Source organism: Osmerus mordax, chromosome 15, assembly GCF_038355195.1.
Source record: "Osmerus mordax isolate fOsmMor3 chromosome 15, fOsmMor3.pri, whole genome shotgun sequence".
NCBI classification, from domain to species: Eukaryota; Metazoa; Chordata; class Actinopteri; order Osmeriformes; family Osmeridae; genus Osmerus; species Osmerus mordax.
The window spans coordinates 9,613,162-9,631,529 of record NC_090064.1 but is presented as its reverse complement, the minus strand read 5'-3'; the positions used below and the strand labels follow the sequence as shown (position 1 = coordinate 9,631,529).

Genomic DNA, 18,368 nt, shown 5'->3' with positions numbered 1-18,368 from the left:
ATTAAAAACCATGTCAAACTATGTGATCATAGTTGGCGACACAATTTGTCAAGAAAAATATGAATGTTTCCTTACTCCCCACACCACAGTCAATGTTCCACACGCTGATGTATTTAAATCAACTGAAAAGTACTTCCTCCGTTGCTTGTTTCTCGCATTTGGCAGTCATTTACCTAAAAAAATAAAAATACATGTTGAGTATCTTTTTTATACGGTTATAATCACTCTTCGAATTAATATTAAATCAGAATTTTGCATTTTGATAAGTGGATCTAAAATCCAGAATGATATGTCTGTTTTTGTTTTTTTGGCAGAATGTCAAGCCTACCTACAGATTCGAATTATCCGCAACACTGTGACCAGTATCCTAGAGTTTAAACCTGTGGTTTTACCATAAGAAACATAACTCACAATCTTACGTGTGAGAACCTTACATCACAGAGGGGATTATAATGATCCTTTTGCTAATAAGCCTACTTCTGCCTAGACCCCACGTGGTCGACGTGTTTTCAGTTTAAGAAATGCATTGTGCAAAGCTTATAAGGATGTACCCATTGCCCATAGATTGACGTTAACATTTTAAGGTGGACGATTTCATCAGATGATTATGTTAGCCATGGAGAGTCGAACATTTGCTGGCAGAGACTATTTTTATCCAAGTCCTTAACCCTTCTCACAGGAATTTCAAAGGGCTCCTCAGTGGTGGCCCACAGCAGTACAGTGTGTGCAATGCACATACTTCCCCAAAGACACCCCTCCTGTTAGGGGTGTAATATTACCAAACAGCCAAACTTACACAATGGGTCATGGCTCAATTCTCTCCTCTCTCTTTCACACTCACTTTCTCTTTCAAACTCTGTCTCACACACACACATACACACACACACACACACACACACACACACACACACACACACACACACACACACACACACACACACACACACACACACACACACACACACACACACACACACACAGAGAGAGTTAGGGCCTACTCCCGAGCTTCAAAACAGGCATTGTAAATAGACTGATTTGTTTTCCATTGAGCGCTGAAAACAGCATTTTGTCAGGATGAACCTAAATGTCAGTTCCAAAAGGTATTTTCTTAATTTTTAAGAATCAAATACAAAAATACACCCAACCTGCATAACAACAACTACATCTAGGCAGGATGCAACAGGTAGACATTTTCAGCATACCTCAAACACCTAGCATTGTTTGGCCAATTTAGACTTTAAGAAGCATATTTTGGTCGTAAAAAAACAACAACATTCTGGGGCTTTTTATCGTTTTTCACACTATGACACTTTCACAACAGAAACTCTCAGTTCTCACCCAGTAACAGAACTCTGTGTTGTATGTGTATATATGCACTTAGTCACACAAAGTATCTTCTTATCTGCTTTAGCCAGACAGCCAAGACACAACATGAGATAGTTAGCCACAACTGTTTCTGTCACAACTGGTTAGTCAATTAAGGAGTGAATGAAGGATCACTTCCACTTTGCCTGTTGGTGTAGTTAGCTGTCATTCAAGGAGTCTGTCAGCATTTCAGAAGTGACAAACCACAGATTTCAATCGAACAGTGATTGGTGGTGTTCAACACAGCCCACACAGGCATTCCTTCTTTCAGATCTACGTCTGACAGATCTAGAATCAGATTGAACTGATCGAGGACAGTCAAGTCAGAGGATCTGTGTTGTGTGTGAGTGGACCTGCTAACTGATACCTCTTCAAATGGGGGGGGGGGGGGGGGGGGGTACAACGCCATGTGATGCCCCTAGTGAGAGAGATGTCACGCACAAGTCACACAGTGTGAATGCGCGTATCTACCCAAGTCACCCATAAGGTCACGACAGTCACTGGTAGCCGTGTGACATACAAGAAGCAAAGGACAACACTCAACACAAACGCGTTTACTTGACCTCATGTATCGGCTCTCCTCACATTTGTGCACCCTGCTGACCAACTGTCAGCCGACGCCTAGTACATTTGAGCCACACTCCAAACTCCCATTTCAAAAACAAATCCCAGTTTGACATCATATATTTATTCAAAAAATATTTACAAAGGCTTTAGATTTCCAAGGTCATCAATGACACAAGACGACAAGGAGGTGTGGGGGGGAAGTGCACAGGTTTTCATTTGACTTCTTATACAATTAATTACCTTTTGGAACCAGGAAGGTACACGTAGGGCAGACGTGCGGGTGACTGTAATGGGAAGTTAAGAGCTTCTAGAGTTTACCTTCTCCCATGTAATCAACGTGGTTCTAAAATTGAAGGTCAGAACTGAAAAGCCACTGAATACCATCCTCCATTGATACAACATGGTGAATTACCTCAGTGCAACTTACTTCATAATATCATGAGGAATTCATGAAATTGAACGACTGTTGAGCAGCATGATTCCTTTCCACTGTGGGTCAGGACACCATCTACACATGATGGACCAAACCCTGACCTAAGTTCCCTGTGTTTGTATGTGTTTGTGGGGATCTCAAGTTAGGATTTGGCCATGTGTTAACCTCCCTCTCGTCGAAAATACTTAAATGGACGGAATAAATACAAATAGGTGGCAACGTCCATAGAAGTACTGTAAGCCCATGTCGTACAAAAATCAATAAAAAAATCATCTGTGCAAACATGACAAACTTTTTAAAACGGACAAATCACAGACTGCAGCAAACAAAAAGGGAAATGTGTTATGGATTGACATCGATAGGATGACGAAGTACAAACCTCTACGGAGCATGAGGAATGAAGCGTGGATAAATGAATTGATCTCACTTCACATCCATCTATGTGAAGTCCTTGTGTGACCTTGAAGATGTGCCAGCTGCCAGGGACATGCTGATGATGCAGCACTGTATGGGCCAGCTCTTATATGATGACTCAAGGCAAGGCAACTGTTTTCAAGGTACAATGCAAGCTATTAGGTATGGTTTTTCACGCTGGATGTAAATATATACATCCAGCGCTATTCAGAGGTGTGGAAAGCTTAAAAAGCAAATACAAATAAGGATCTATTTATCCTTACAATCTTCAAATGCATTTCAATATAATTTCAAATACATTTTTAATATAATCTCTTGAAATCGTTTAGAAAACAAAATCACATTTACAAATTGCACCACGTAGAAAGGAGTATCAAAATGTAGGCGTTTCAAAGTGCACTGGAACAATGGTTTAGATTATGAACAAAAGAAGAATCAATTCAGGACATTATTGGACAAGAAAAAAGGCAAATTTAGACCAAGTTTAGACCAACAAACAAGAATCAGTTGTCATCACATATACCCACTCCCAATTCTTGCACCCTGGCTCACAGACTGGCAAGTCTGAAACACAATAAATAAGATAAATAAAGATTTTATATTAAAGTACCCTTAAAGAATTAAAGAATCTCTTAAGACTCTAATTTATGCTCAATCCTTCACTTAAATATACTATCTCTGTCACATTACATTTCACTGATCACTGTCAATAAATCTGAAAATAGAAAAGATCATTCATTCATTAAGTCAGATTTGAACAAAAGAAAGGCCTTTCAATCAGATTTGGTCCTTACGCACTCACTCGCTTGATCCTCCAATATGAAAGGCAACCTTAGAAAGACAAAAGGCCTTTCCATCCAACACACGTGCCATCACGAGAAAACTGTGACCACCTCTGATTGAAATGCAGAATGGAGAGATCAGTGGTAGTAGGGGTAAAGTACTATGGTGTATTGAGTAATACTGGAGTCTGTAAGGCTATACACAGCCACTAGGGGGCTATCTCCATGAGGACTGTTTACCTTCTCATAACACAACTTCCGTGTATGGTCCCCCTAGCTGTAGTTTAACGCTAGCCGTGGTGATGAACAATGTCAAACATCTGCACCACAATGGTGGTGCCATGTTCTTTTTCAAGTTTTAGTTCACATGACTACAAATTGGAACTGGATGGGCGGTCATGGGAGAGGTTGTGGGGAGAGTGAGATGCATCACTATTAAGAGCTTTGTAGGGAGGAGTGGACAGTGCCGAAATGTGGAGACAACATTCAATGGCATGTCTTGAATAAAAAATCAAGTATGAGTGAATCAATTCCTAAACAAATGAAGCGTTTTGCAAGGAATCTGTCGAAAGATGCTATGCCACTTTGGAGTGTGTGCACCCGCCCTTGATGTTCCTAATTACACAGGCAGTGAGCAAGTGAGAGTGTGTCTACATGATTCCACAGCAGGGCTCCTTGGTGTTGGAGGTGTCCTCTTCAGGGGCTTTGAGTTTAAGCAGGGGAGGGTCTCCACTTGCTGGGGTGAAGTACACCGCGTTGGGGCTAGCCAGCTCCTCTGGGCTGGGGGCCTCGTGGGGGGCAGGGGTGGTCAGCTCTGGAAAGGGTGAGGCTGGGGGCTCCTCCTCTGCGGGAGGGGTGAGAGGCGGCGGGGGCGCCGGGCGCTTGTGAAGCTTGGCTGCCGCCCGCTGGCGTTTCAGGTCTGCTAGGGTGTGGTGGGACTTCTCCCTGGTCATGCTGTCGGAGCCCTCCCCCTCCCCTGACGTGGGCCCCGACCCAGAGGGGGGGCTGAGCTGGTACGAGGCGCTGCGATCCATGATGCCCCCCCCAGCCCACATCTCCCCAGGAACCGAGGCCGACAGGGCCAAGGGCGTTCCCCCGTTCCCCAGGCTGGACTCCATCTTCTCCATCTCCTCCAGTCTGGTCATGGCCCCTGCTCCAGCGGTCTGGCAGACGCAGAGTGGGGCGAAATTGAACACCCAAATACGTGTGTCATCACCTCAACTTTCAACATGCCAAATGTCCCGGACACATGTATACATGTAAGCATATTTCACCCCCCCCCCCTCCCTGTCACCATGGCGGCGTGCTGGTTGAGCTCGTTGTCCGTCTGCCTGTCCTCGTCCTCGTCCTGGGGCTCGGGCTGCCGGCCTCTCTCCTGCCACACCATGGCCTCCTTGTGGTGCTCCCGCCGGTACAGGCTGGAGCGCTCGTTGACGCTCACGCGACGCACCACCTTCCTGCACGCACGCACAGATAGATAGAGGAAGGAAGAGGGGGGGAAAAGAGAGGCTTTAAATGCAGCAGCCAGGAAGTCAATTCAAATGGTATATCATGGAAAAATAATACGAGTCTCACTTTCTCTCTTTCCCAACCTCTGCATACCCACTCCCAATCCCTCCCTCCCTCTCTCACCCTCGGCTGCTGGTGCTGGAGGCCTGTCTCTGCAGGGTGCCCTTGTGCCGGTCCTGGCTCTTCATGATGGCGTCATGTTTGTGCTTCAGATCCATCATCTTGGCTCTCATCTCCTCGTCCACACACAGGTCTGGCGCACACACACACACACACACACACACACACACACACACACACACACACACACACACACGTTTCAGTAACACGTGTGTGGGATCCCTCCAGTGTCTGGCGACTCAGGGCGGTTGATGACTCACCCAGCGGCGTCTCCTCCAGGGAGGTCTTGCTGTCGAGGCTGGCCCCGTTAGCCACCAAGAGCTCCACCATCTGAATCTGAAGGAAGTGACGGGCAATGAACAGCAGCAGGTCGGTAACTCAGAGACAGGACAGAATTCTTTGAAAGCCGACTCAAAAATATCCCTGCAGTGTGGCTAGCAGGTCCATAGTATTGCCCTTGTGGAATCAATCAAGGCAGCAAACCTCTACTTGTTCTATGTTCCAGTTCCTCTATGTACTGTAAAGGATGGATTTGGTTTGGTTGGGTTGACCAGACAGCCGGCAGACAAACTGCAGGTGAGGGTGCAGTACTGACCTGTCCCCAGTAGGTGGCAGCATGCAGGGAAGTCCAGCCATCAGTGTCCTTCAGCTCCACATCAATGCTGTGCTCCAGCAGCAACTCTCCCACTGACAGGTAGCCATTAGCTGCTGCGATGTGGAGCTGGGACACACACACACACGCACGCACACACACAAGAACGGGAATGTAATGATTAGAAGTTACTCAATTTTCTGTAGTAAGAACTGGTTAAGATATCCACCATGGTACCTAAGGGTTAAAATCCTTGAATTGCTTCTGCGATACTTTAGATATCACTACAAAAAATATTTGTAGTGTACACCTCCCACTGTAAAGGGATATCTGGTGATACGAGGCAACCAAGGCATGTCGGGTGTATTCTGAAATGGTTCAAGTAGTTCCAGTTCAACTCCCTCATGTTCAGACATGTTCAGAGTCTCACCAGCGTAGCTCCGTGTTCGTCCTGGGCGTTGAGGTCTGCTCCCCCCTCCACCTGCGCCCGCAAGACTCTCAGCATCTCCATCTCTTTGGCCCCCCGGACCTCATAGATACGGTCCTGAGTTATACCTGCTCACACACACACACACTGAGCCAACAGGTCTGAAAGCTAGATCTTCACAAAGTCATTGTCTGTTTGTCAGGTTAAGGATCCTGGGTGTCATTGGTGGTGAGTTTTCCACAGGTGAAGAGAGATGATGCAGTGCAGAGAGAGAGAGAGAGAGGGGGGGGGGGGGGGGGTCGAGTCGCTCTCTCCAACTGACCCTGCTCCGTCATGACCATCTCTAGGAGCTCCAGCGTTGCCTCGTCCTCACAGATGTCGTAGGGCATGTTCCCGTCCGCGTTCACCACCAGCAGGTCGGCCCCGCTGCACGCACACACGCACACACGCACACCACGCATCAGGAGGAGACGTTACGCACCCACTCTCGGTCATGGGTCTTTGTCATCACCGACACACCGCTTCGCTGGGGATGTCATGCAGGGCAGGGAGGGCGGGCACTCACCCCTGCACTAGGAGCTGCACTAGCCCCGTGTGTCCACAGGTGGCAGCAGCGTGGAGGGGCGTCCACAGCTCACTGTCGCAGGCGTTCACGCTCGCTCCCGCGTCCAGCAGGCACTTGGCCATCTCCACAAAGTCATCTATGCAACACTGGAGCATGCAAACACACACACACACACACACACACACACACGGTTCAGCTATACACACCACTAACTGAAGTTTGAATGCACTGCCAACTGCCACATAGGCAGAATTTGCATCTCCCAGGCCTTTGCTAAGTAAATCCTCTATAGTGACTTGTTCTCTATAACACGTACTGTACCCTTAAAAAGTATGCACTGTTGACTCGCATACATTTATAATGTGTAAATGTGCATACACATGGGTGTGTGTGTGTACATGGACAGGAGGTTATGTGTTTCTGGCTTATAAAGACAGCAGTGTCTTTGCTGGGTGGTGTGCTACTGGGCTCCTCCCAAAACCAGCAGTCAGCAGGAGCTCGCTACATGTGGAGGAATGGAAACAAGCTCCCTGACAACAGGCCCTCTGAGAAACAGTGGAATAACCAACCAATGTTTCTATGCTGTGCCCTCAGACGCAGACACAACACAGACAGGCGATACTTACACAGTCTCCACAAATGCGACCTCACATAAACACACAGCCCAGAATGTGACTCGTGGAGGTATGGAGGAAATGTTACTGTGTGTGTGTGTGTGTGTACCTGGTGCAGGGCAGTGAGCCCATCCTCGTTGTAAAGATCTGGGCTGACTCCACTGTTCAGCATCTCCCTGACTGCAAAGATAAGGCAGGAACAACGGCTGTGGTCATTAAGGATGACTAACAGTTGTCTGAGCATGGGAGCACAAACACAACCTGTCCTTGACAATGTAGGCTGTGAGCCTGGTTATCATGGGCAAATCATGTTAAATCCAGCACAGCCTAGCCTGTTTATAACATATCCATCAGTAACTGCTTACATAAGCCACAATCCTGTGCAAACAATGACTATTGAAAGGCCAGCTCTGATAAGATTAAAAAGTATAACTTGGACCACTCAACTTTATGCCTGAATAACTTCCTTGTTGAGTTTATAGAAGCACTGGTGCTACGCTACAGTGAAACTAACCAGTTTTGAAGGAGTTTGGCTGTAGTCAACATACTTTTCTTTTGCCGTCTTTGAAAAAATGTATTAGTAATTAATATTACTGCTAGAATAGTAATGCATGATTGTGGATGTTGGACTATCGTTAAGGTATAACATAAGGGAAAACTTGTAAACCAAACAAGGGACTGACAACTGCATCGGAAAGATTTTATGGAGCCATTCAAAACAGAAGCAAAGTGACTTTGATTTGCATTTCGTGGCCCGTCTTAAGAGTTAGTGCAGGCCCTGTGGTGTGTGTGTGTGTGTGTGTGTGTGTGTGTGTGCGTGCGTCTGCCTCACCCTCCTCCAGGTCGTTGCGGGCGGAGGCCTCCAGCAGGGTGATGTTGCTGGGGAAGACCACCCGCCGCGTGCGCCCCTTCTTCTTGTCTCCTTTGTTGCCTCCCTTGCCTCCCCGGGCCGTGTCCTTCTCCATCTGGGCCCAGCCTTTCAGCTGCTGGGTGCGACGCTTCTGGGCATGTTTGACACGCTCGGCGGCGCTCAGACGCCCCACGGTGGCCATCTCAGCCAGCAGCTCGGCGTGCTCCGCCATTCCACACCGGCGCCGCCCGCCACGCGCCTCCGACCTCCAACCCCCAACTCCCAGTCCTACTTTCTCTCAGATTGCTTTTAGGTCTTGACTCACTTTCTGGACTCCAATGCCTCAGACATCATCCAGTGATTTAACTGACAAACATAGTAAAATAACTTTATCACTCGAGTCTCAGGTGGTCAGTATTTCCATGGTTTGAAGTAGCTCGTTTTTTTTTTTGTGGCCTGGAAAATTACACAAACAACCAAACTAGTGCTTACCAAACAATTATTCTACAGCTGTATTGTTCATATGCGTACATGTCCAAAACAGACCTTTGTGAATCGTGATTTTGAACTGTTCCTCAGTCCTTCCATCCATTGCAGCTCTGTGTGCCTGTATTCCCCAAAGTCTGACAAAGTGAGACCCAGCGAGAGAAGCTAATTCTCCCCTGTCCAGGTCTGTGCCAGCTTGTCTCCCAATCCATGTTGGACTCCCTTGCCTGGAAACAACTCCCTGAGAAAACTCTTTGGATAAGGACCCATATTCAGAGCTTGTTTAGCTGTGTGGGTGGATGGTACACCACATGTGAACTCATAAGCCGGGAGGAAACAGATCACCAGAGTAAACCAAAAAGAAAGATCAGGTTTAAAACATTCAATAGGAACTTAATATTGCACAAAGCTTGTTGTAAAGTGCTAAGGAGCAGCAGGATTGTGGTAGGACCAGTCTTGGGTGGGGATATTTTGAGGTGGCTCCTTGTTGTTTACTGGTATACAGGCACGTCTTTGGGGAATTCAGGCTCTACTGACGCACCTGTGGAGGCAGAAAGGGAGAGAGAAGTAAAGACAAAGCGACAGAGAGAGAAAGAGAGAGAGAGATGGCGTGCAATGTTACAGTAATGTACACAACCTGCTCTCCTAATCCTGTTATCTTTAACCCCTGAGCTCCAAAACGCCGCACTCTCCACTCCCACTCCCCCTCCTCTCCTCTCCACTACTGGAGGAAACCGGAGCTAGGAGGCCTTTCATTAATGATTGACACACCCGACTAGCCGCCCCAGTACTGCACACCGAGCAGAGAGAGAGGGGGCCAGAGGATGAGGCCATGGCGTATGGAGGTGGGTGGTTAGATCGTGAGTGCCACAAGTTTATTCACAAGGCTGAATATGAAATGGTTTCTCTCTCCGTCAACCCCGCTCTCCCCCAGTTTCACCTCGCCAGGCTCCACGGCGCATGCCCCAGGGCTTTCCAGGGAGCTCATTCATTATTTAGGGTCAAGGCCTGTGAGCGCTGAGAGGACGGTCAACGAGACACGGCACTCAGAGAGATAGCTAGTTTGGGGGGAGTGAGTGTTGCAGCGCAGGGAGGGGAGGGAGAGGCATAGAGAGAAGATGACCTGGCTGAAAGAGAGAAATAGATCATCTGCGACTGGATTAAAATTCCGTCCCTGGAGTTGGTCATCAAGTGTTATGGACATCCAGACTGTCTGTGTTTCAGCCCAGTCCCATTTCAACACAGTCAACGCCAGGGCTGTTGTAACTAAGGTTTCAATACCGTAGGGACACAACAAGCCCAGCCAAAGACTATTTATAGGACGGCCTTTTTCTCTGTCTCTGCGCTTACAATGTGAGGATTTCCTTGGACTCACACATACTTGTGTTAATGTATCACACTCATAGTGGAAGTCACACAGAGACAAAGTAGGCCTGTACACCACAAGGCATAGCCTAGCCCACTAGAAATATGACTGTCAACCAGTAGCCCCATCAGAGTGAGAAATAGATCAACTGAACAACACTTTGAGCATCCAACAAACTGACCTCAGCCCAGCTGCACTTATAAGAGAGATGAAAGGGCAGTTCAGATACAAAAATACAAATTTCAGCTAAATGAAAGAAATGCTAATGCCAATGAACTCACTGCTCCACAGAATACGTGTTTAGGCTAATCTGTCAGCAATAGGCCTTAGCATCACATGCACAGCTGTGTCAGCCTTCCTCTCTCTGGCACAGCGAACAAGAGAGAGGGCGGTAACAAGTTTAGGAAATGCTGACTCTTAAGGAGATTTACAAGGGAATGGGCTAAGGCCCACAATCCCTTTAGGGACTACTGCTAGATCCTCGATCAGAGCAATCAATATCAGGGATCAAACAAGCCGTGTCAAAAATGAGTTTTACCTGTGGTGCCTACGATCTGCCGGCACTAAGTGAACGAACCCATTTGATGGTTTTAACATCAGCAGCAATAACGTAACTACCAGCATAGCTCATTAACTGTGTTCCTGGCTGAGCTCTCCTCTCACCCGTTAGGTCTAAAATACTGGCAGCCAACAATGTAGGATAAGGTGGTTTTTCGTGTCCTCATTCCAACTGGAAACTTCTGTGTGTGTGTGTGTGTGTGTGTGTGTGTGTGTGTGTGTGTGTGTGTGTGTGTGTGTGTGTGTGTAATATGCGAACACTTATGCTACAAATCACTGATCGCGGTGGTCATAAATCTGGTTTACTGTATTGACCTTGATCCATCAGTTGAACAGACGTTGGCTGTATACAGGGTCCCACCCGTCTAGCTGCTACTAGGTGTGCTGTATACAGGGCACTAGGCCTCATGTAGATCCTAATGTTATCAGTCATCATATGTAAACTCAACACACCTAAACCAAACTTCTTTGAAATATCTATCCATTCATTCCCTTTTACATAGTTAAGTGAAGCACTAATTGTTCAGTAATTCTTCAGCATGGTGGTGAACATGCCCACTAGAAAAAAAGCCATCACTCAACCTAATCAGTGATGCAAGAAGACCATCAACCACAGGCTATGTAACCGTAACTGTTCAAGGTTCAATAACCATCAGCTTCAAAAAGTAGCTCCAAATGAGGCAGTATGTAGCCTGCAGAATATTGTTAGATCTAGGCCAGATGGTGTAAAATAACCTTTTAACTTAGTCCTGTTATGTTAACTATGCACTTCTGATCCTTTGATCTTCTGCGGTTTTGTACGTCGCTTTTGATAGTGCCTGCTAAATGAATAAAATGCAAATGCAACTAAGCTCACTGTACAGTATGGTGAAACCCTTTGCAGTCTTGTGAATCATGAAGAGAAAGTAGTAAGTTAAAACCCTTGTGCTGCCTTCGGGTCATTGTGACCCACCTTTTGCACCACGACGGTGGGTCACATTGACCCGAATGCAGCACAAGGGTTTAGTCCTATATAGGCTGGGCCCACGAAGATAAGTGATGATAACGCAACAGGCTTCTACCTGCCAAGAAGCAAGAGGCGCCTAATACTGAACTTGTGTACACACACAAGTATGTACACACACACACATGTATGTGCCCACACACACACACACTGAACATGCATGAGTACACGAACAGTAATCGTGTTCACACAAAGTTTGAGGACTCATGAGATACGTTAGAACTAGAGGCTATAACAAGTTTGCTGTCTGGATGATGAATAAACACACAAAAACACACATTTGGCAATATTGAACTTCACCCAGCCCTTGAATACCACCCACCCTATAAACTGACACTTCAGCAAAGAGTCTTGACCAAGACTCCTCATGAGGAAATCTCAATCCAAGGTCAGCCCTCATGCATAGCCTAGCCTACATAGCAGGACAACTTGAAAGGGTCTAAGGCCTGGGTATCTCTTGTAGCTGTAGATCCACTGGATTGAAAACCCTGTCAGGGGCTGTGGAGAATGTGGATTAGTCCAGCCTAGTTAAACTAACAGACTCAGTGAGCCTCTACACTCAGGCTATCTTAATTGCCTTGTAGAGCACATTAAAACCAGTTTCACTTTTATAATTCCTACCTCAGGATGCTAAAACTGGACTACTTTCTTTTCACATATCTCCCTATTCCCCTCGGCCCTACCAAATAAGCAGAAAGCTGGATAAAACGGTGCTTCTAGTTTAATCACCTTAATCAACTGGTTAAAACACAGCCACTTTGTATCCTCCTCTGGGGCCTCAGTCTCTCCTCCTCCCTCTTCAATGGTGCACTTTGAGTTGGGTTATAGCACGCCACTGGTGTTAACAGGGGTAGTCGACCTGGTTCAATGACTCATTGATTTAGACTGGGCAGGGAGGCTTGGCTGCGGAACACATCACTCAGCCGCCGGCTCACCCTATGAATAGTATACAATGGTAATATATGCTCAGCACAGGTCCTAGGACCAATACATGTGTTTCGGTGTGTTTAAACAAGGACGTTTCAACGCCATTGTCTAATCGCAGTCTAAAGGTTTTAGCTACAATGTCCCACACGTTGGTAGTTACAGTGGACGTCTTGGGAAATAGGTGGATCCTATCCATCTGGCCATGTCAGGAGCTCCATCTTTGGCCTATTTGACTCAGGCATTCCTTTCCAATAAGAGAATGAATCCCACAATCTGGTTCGTTCATGAATGGTGAATCACTGTGTGTGTAGTCTGGGAAGCTGCAAGCAGTCTGCCATTTGAACCTCTTCCAGGGGTCTAATCTATTGTTCAACATTCTTAGAGGCCTTTTTGTCTTCCCCAGATTTAAAATGGTTTAGCAGCAATTAAAACATGAAGCTGAAAGGGGGGAGGGAGGGAGAGAGAGAGGGAGGGAGAGAGGGGGGGGGGGGAGAGGGAGAGGAAGTTAAACTGAGAGACGCAGGGAAGGGGGGTGGGCTTCCTAAATCCTTTCATGTGTGGGTTGAGCCGTGGCCTTTTAACAACTCAGCAATTGCTGTAGCAACAGAGAAAAATGAGAAAGGATGAGGAAGAAGGCCAAAAGGAAACCAAGAGGAAATGAGAAAGCAGGAGGATGTGGGCGAAGTGATGGATGGAGATAGAAAGCCGGAAGGATAAGGAGGAGACACATCTTGTCCCAGAAAGAAAAAAATAGATAAAAAATATGTACAAAAACATGTTCAGTAAAAATGCATTCATACTGAAAACGTTTTAGCTATGTACTCCACCTGGCTCAATGCAACCATTCAAGGTGTAAGGGCCTTAGGTGACCCACATAATACTCCCCACAATCAGGTGGCAGTAGTTATGAGTATGCCTACCTGACCACTAAAAACACTCTAGCTTAGTATTGATTATCCCAAGGTTATAGCATCATATTGACTTTAATAGGGCTTCTATTCTAGGCATCTGTTCAAAATCAGTTGTGTAACATAGATAACAAACTACCTTTGAGAAGGAGCCAAGCTTAAGAGTCAGTGAACACAAGTCACTCTAAATAGATTAAATGGTTCCATGGTTCACTAATTGTGGCCTGATGCAATGTAGACCTCAGCCATTGTGCTTATATCCAGTCTTAGATAGCATGCACGTGCATGCTGAATTGTGTGTTCATTCATTGAAACCTGTCTTGTTAAGAATACATCTTTCAAAAGGGCCGACAACCAGTAGGCTAATATAAAAGGTTCTGTTCTTCTGAAGAACCGATAGTTTCACTTTTGAACTGATAAGCTATCAATTATATGCAATCCATCCATGCAACACCTTTCATGTAATGCATAATTAGCCTTTGTGTAGTGTGCAATTAAAAGCCATTGAACTGCATGGATTGTAGCCTGTAGCTTTCTGTTTACAGTACGCCTAATGAGACATAGCCTAATGTCCATTATTACAACATTAATAATCACCGGGTCAAATGTATCTGGTGGCACGCTTACCAGAGTCACCGCATGGAACAGTAAACTGTTCGCTTTACAGTGGCCTGTTGCTTTTTGAGACTTCCATGTTATTATTGCACACAGATTAGGGACACGGGAAAGTAGCCGAATGCAGAGCTAAAATGTACGCTTAACAAAACCAATAGGTACAGTGTAGAACCTATCAGTTTGACATAATGTGGCTAATATTGAGTTAGACTATTTGAAAACTAACGTAGCCTAAGTAGACAACACACCTGGCGCTAGAAAGGGCCAACCTGACATTGACAGTGCTATTCTGTAACGCGTGCCATGCCAATTAATGAACTAGCATGGCTGCTAAATAGGTAGCCAGTCATTCGTTCATTCAGCTACCTGTTGCACATAACCCGGTAAAAGTTTTTTTCTGCGCGTGGCTAAAAGATCGACGTTCAAATAGCTGGGCAATATGCGATCATATGTATGGAATTGGTATTATAATTAAGTTTCGTCTCACCTGTAGACTTCGTTTAGGCTCTGTCCGCGTTCCTCTAAAACTGATCAGCTGCTTGTTGAGTCCCTGTCATCGTCACCAAAGCCAACCCTCGGGGGAAATGCTTCACCATAACAACCACTGCGCCAACGCCACAAAAGAGTCGTCCACTAGAGGGCGACATTGTGTAGGCCTAGGAAAAACAACTGGAGAGAATTTGTGACCTAAGAAGCTCTCTCTCTCTGTCTGTGTGTGTGGGGTATGCGTGTGTGTGTGTGTGTGTGTGTGTGTGTGTGTGTGTGTGTGTGTGTGTGTGTGTGTGTGTGTGTGTGTGTGTGTGTGTGTGTGTGTGTGTGTGTGTGTGTGTGTGAGAGAGAGAGAGAGAGAGAGAGAGAGAGAGAGAGAGAGAGAGAGAGAGAGAGAGAGAAAGAGAAAGAGAGACAGAGTGAGTGAGTGAGTGAGTGAGTGAATGAGTGAGTGAGTAAGAGAGACAGTTTGTGTGCACAATGAGAGGATAGTAGGAGTAGACACATGATCAATCAACAAGCAGCAGTGTACAGCTTTTCAGAATGTTTTAAACAGCACATATAACTGGATAGAGGACCTGAGGACTCGAGGCACCTGAGGCAAGCGAGGAAGATTGTGGCCGAATCCTCCCATCCCACACACTCAGCCACTCCCCTTCAGCAGAAGGCTGCGTTCCATCAGGACCAAAACATCACGCCATAACAACAGTTTCTTTCCATCAACTGCTGGCCTCTTCAACAAGGCCAAGGACTTACACTGACTCTTAACACTTTATGTGCACAAGCCACCTTGTCTTATTGCACTATGTTGCCCTTATTTTTTATTTTACATATTTTACATATTGTTTAGCCCTTTTGTATTAGTCCGGACTTTGAACACTACTTTTATTTAAGATTGTATGTTTATTGTATGCATCTTCCTGCCACAGTAAATTCCTTGTTTGTGTGAACTTAAATGGCGAATAAAACAAATTCAGATTCTGATGTACTGCATTTTGTCAGCAGCTCAGTCTGGTTTGAATTTATATGATCGCTCATCAAACAACATTAGACAGAGGTAAAGTTGGAATCAGAAATGGACAGGGTTGATAATCCTGGGAAAACTCCCAGGACAATCATCCGCTAATACCCAGAGACAGGGATGACTCTGTAATCTGCTGACCTCCTTGGTGACCTCCATCAGTCGACAACACAGTGACACTCTGCAGAGAATAAGACACAGGAAATTGGATGGTCTTTATATTTTACTTTCATTGAAGCACACTGCAGAAGAATGTATCCTGGCTGAGGCTAGAACATTCTTTAGGCACATGCTGTATAACTGATACATTGTTTATTTAATGCTGATCGAGAGAACCTATCAAAATATGCACGGTTTAAAGAAACAAGGGCAAGCTGAGATCAATGTATTCAACACTTGCAATAATGAGATTTTCCCCTCATCTTATCCATACGGATCACCCATGCTGTTTGGTGTTATTCCTTTCATTTGGGTATCCTAAAATGTCTTTGTTAGGAAGTGCAGGCTGGTGGATAATGTCTTTGATGACCCGGACATGGAATTTGTTCCTTACTCCAAAGCTTTCCCAGGGACAAAGAAAGTGCCTCAGTTGTCTCAGCAGGGCTAAACTTACTCTCCTTGGTCTCACTTGGTATCAGGGTGTAGCTCAGGGATGCTTAGATGGATTTAAGAGAAACACATGAAATCCCTATCCCACCAAAACCAATTACCTAGTCCACAATCTGGGAGAAGTGGCAGAGTGTATTTAAATTAGTTTTGGTTTATTTCTACAATCCTTTCTTAAAATCATTGAATAGTAAATGTTACACAATCAACCTAAGTAAGAGTTTCAGTCAATTTATCCAGGAATATTCCGTAGACTTCATGCCCAAATTAACAAAATCTAGGTATACTGCTTCTCAGTTGACCAAATTAATAAATCACATTTGCTTACATTGTCATAAGATTCATGTGCATCTATTTCCATTTGTTTTGGCTTGACGAAATTCATATAATTCATTCAAATGCCTGTGCAAACGATCGGTGTCATTTAGCCAATCACAGTTGAGAATGTTCAGGCAATTATCGCACAGGTGAGGTTGTGAATGCTCGGGTCACATTTTCTGGTCCTCATGGTTTTCACACTCCAATCTATGAAACATCTGACTAAGAACAGCTACTCGGTAAGATACATAACAACAGCCACCATCACACAATCACACAATCCCCATATTTTCAGAACCAATTTAATGTAACTGAGTGCAGGTCATTATTTGCGTGTTGAATTTACCTAGACATTTTGTGTTGCCTTCACAATTTATAATGTATCCTATTGGTTCTGGTCATAGATCAAAATGTGTCTTTGCACACATCGAGACATGATGGTGGCTCGTGTAAGGTGCGAATGTCCCCACTATTTATCAGCCAATAACTTAGAAAGGAACAAGTTTGAGAGGTAGTCTTTCCTCACATGTTAAATAGCAAGCTCTAACGCAGGAATGAGACGTCCTCGGTTTGCCAATGAAAGTTATTCCAATCCAACTTGTTTTCACAAGGGTTGGGGCATTAACACTACATTAACGTGAACAAAAGCAACATGCAGTCCCGAAACCTATTCTCTCACGTTGAATGGAAGAGTGCTTATACTGTTGCGGGCACCCCTGTGCGCAATATGCCCCCAACTGTTGTGCACCCTGAGTGGCATTTTCGGAGAACTATTTAATGTGCTTCCCGATTACTTGTTTTAAATACGAATAAATGGCCTAATTATAATGGCACCACATAGACTGCTGACGACCGTTACATTGCCAATCCTGGTCAATTTCAGCAATTAAAAAAAAAGTAGGATAACTAAATTACTAGGGACAGACAATAGCTACAATATTTATTTCGCATTTATACCCCCTAAAACTAATGTGTTCGTCGACATAAACTGTAAATCCAAAGTACCTATCATAAAATGCAGGTCAAAATGTTTGTGTTCTTGGATTATTAATATTATCAATTGGCTACCTGTAGGGCCTAGTTTGTCTTCTGAAATTAACGTATCCAGTTGGCCGGTGATAATCTTGTATTGTTTGTTTATTAGCAAGCATATGTATATTGCAAGCAATAAGTTGTTGATTGGATGAAAGCCTTGCCCAAAATTCTTTTGTATTTTTTTTTCTTTGAGTACACCCTCCCCCTCAATTTTACTTTCAATGATCTGGATAACATCTCATACCTCCTTGGTCGCTTTGGGGCACAGTGCAGCTGATTTGAAGATTTTAGAAAATAACAACAAAAGTTGTGCTTACTGTCAGCAAGCTTCAAGGTAGAGAATGTAGTTGGGGGTTGGTACCACATGACTTCCAAAATATTTTCAAAGTAGGAATTTTTCAATTCATCCTTACAACATGTAGAGTATAAATTACTTTGGAAAAAATATGTGCAGATTCCCAAATAATATGCATATACTGTGCGTTAAGTGGGGAGTTATTGGGCGGTCAGTGTTCTGCGTTTTAAGTCGTCTGTTGATATTGTCAGGGTTATTTACAGGTTTACTGTCCTTCTCACGCTCGGGCCCTTCCCAACCCCCCTGGGTGATCAGTCATTCTGCCTGCAGATAGCGCTCCATTCTCTCTTCGATTACGCTGCGGGATTTACATGAAACTGTTAATTGTTTGCTCTTCAAATAGTCAGCCTGGAGCCAGCAGTCTGCCAGAAGTTAAGGACCGGCTGCTTCCCTCCCCCTCACCGTCCTCCTGTCCAACCGTGCTTCGCGATCTTCCCCCTGGC

General features: G+C 45.2%; 1 protein-coding gene across 2 annotated transcripts; it reads right to left on the bottom strand.

Moving 5' to 3' along the window:
• Positions 1-2,045: 2,045 nt before the first annotated feature.
• ppp1r16a (protein phosphatase 1, regulatory subunit 16A) lies at positions 2,046-14,629 on the bottom strand. Of its 2 annotated transcripts, XM_067252263.1 has the most exons (12): positions 14,589-14,629; positions 8,731-9,265; positions 8,221-8,604; positions 7,498-7,568; positions 6,775-6,920; positions 6,532-6,635; positions 6,213-6,337; positions 5,786-5,911; positions 5,451-5,526; positions 5,194-5,323; positions 4,856-5,018; positions 2,046-4,724 (listed from the first exon to the last, which is right to left on the bottom strand). In XM_067252263.1, exons 3-12 carry the CDS (start codon positions 8,468-8,470, stop codon positions 4,212-4,214), a joined length of 1,704 nt encoding a protein of 567 aa, XP_067108364.1. In that variant the 5' UTR covers positions 8,471-8,604; positions 8,731-9,265; positions 14,589-14,629; the 3' UTR covers positions 2,046-4,211. The 2 variants fall into 2 exon arrangements, with proteins under 2 accessions (XP_067108364.1, XP_067108363.1); XM_067252262.1 differs by having other exon boundaries at positions 8,221-9,265.
• Positions 14,630-18,368: the final 3,739 nt, after the last annotated feature.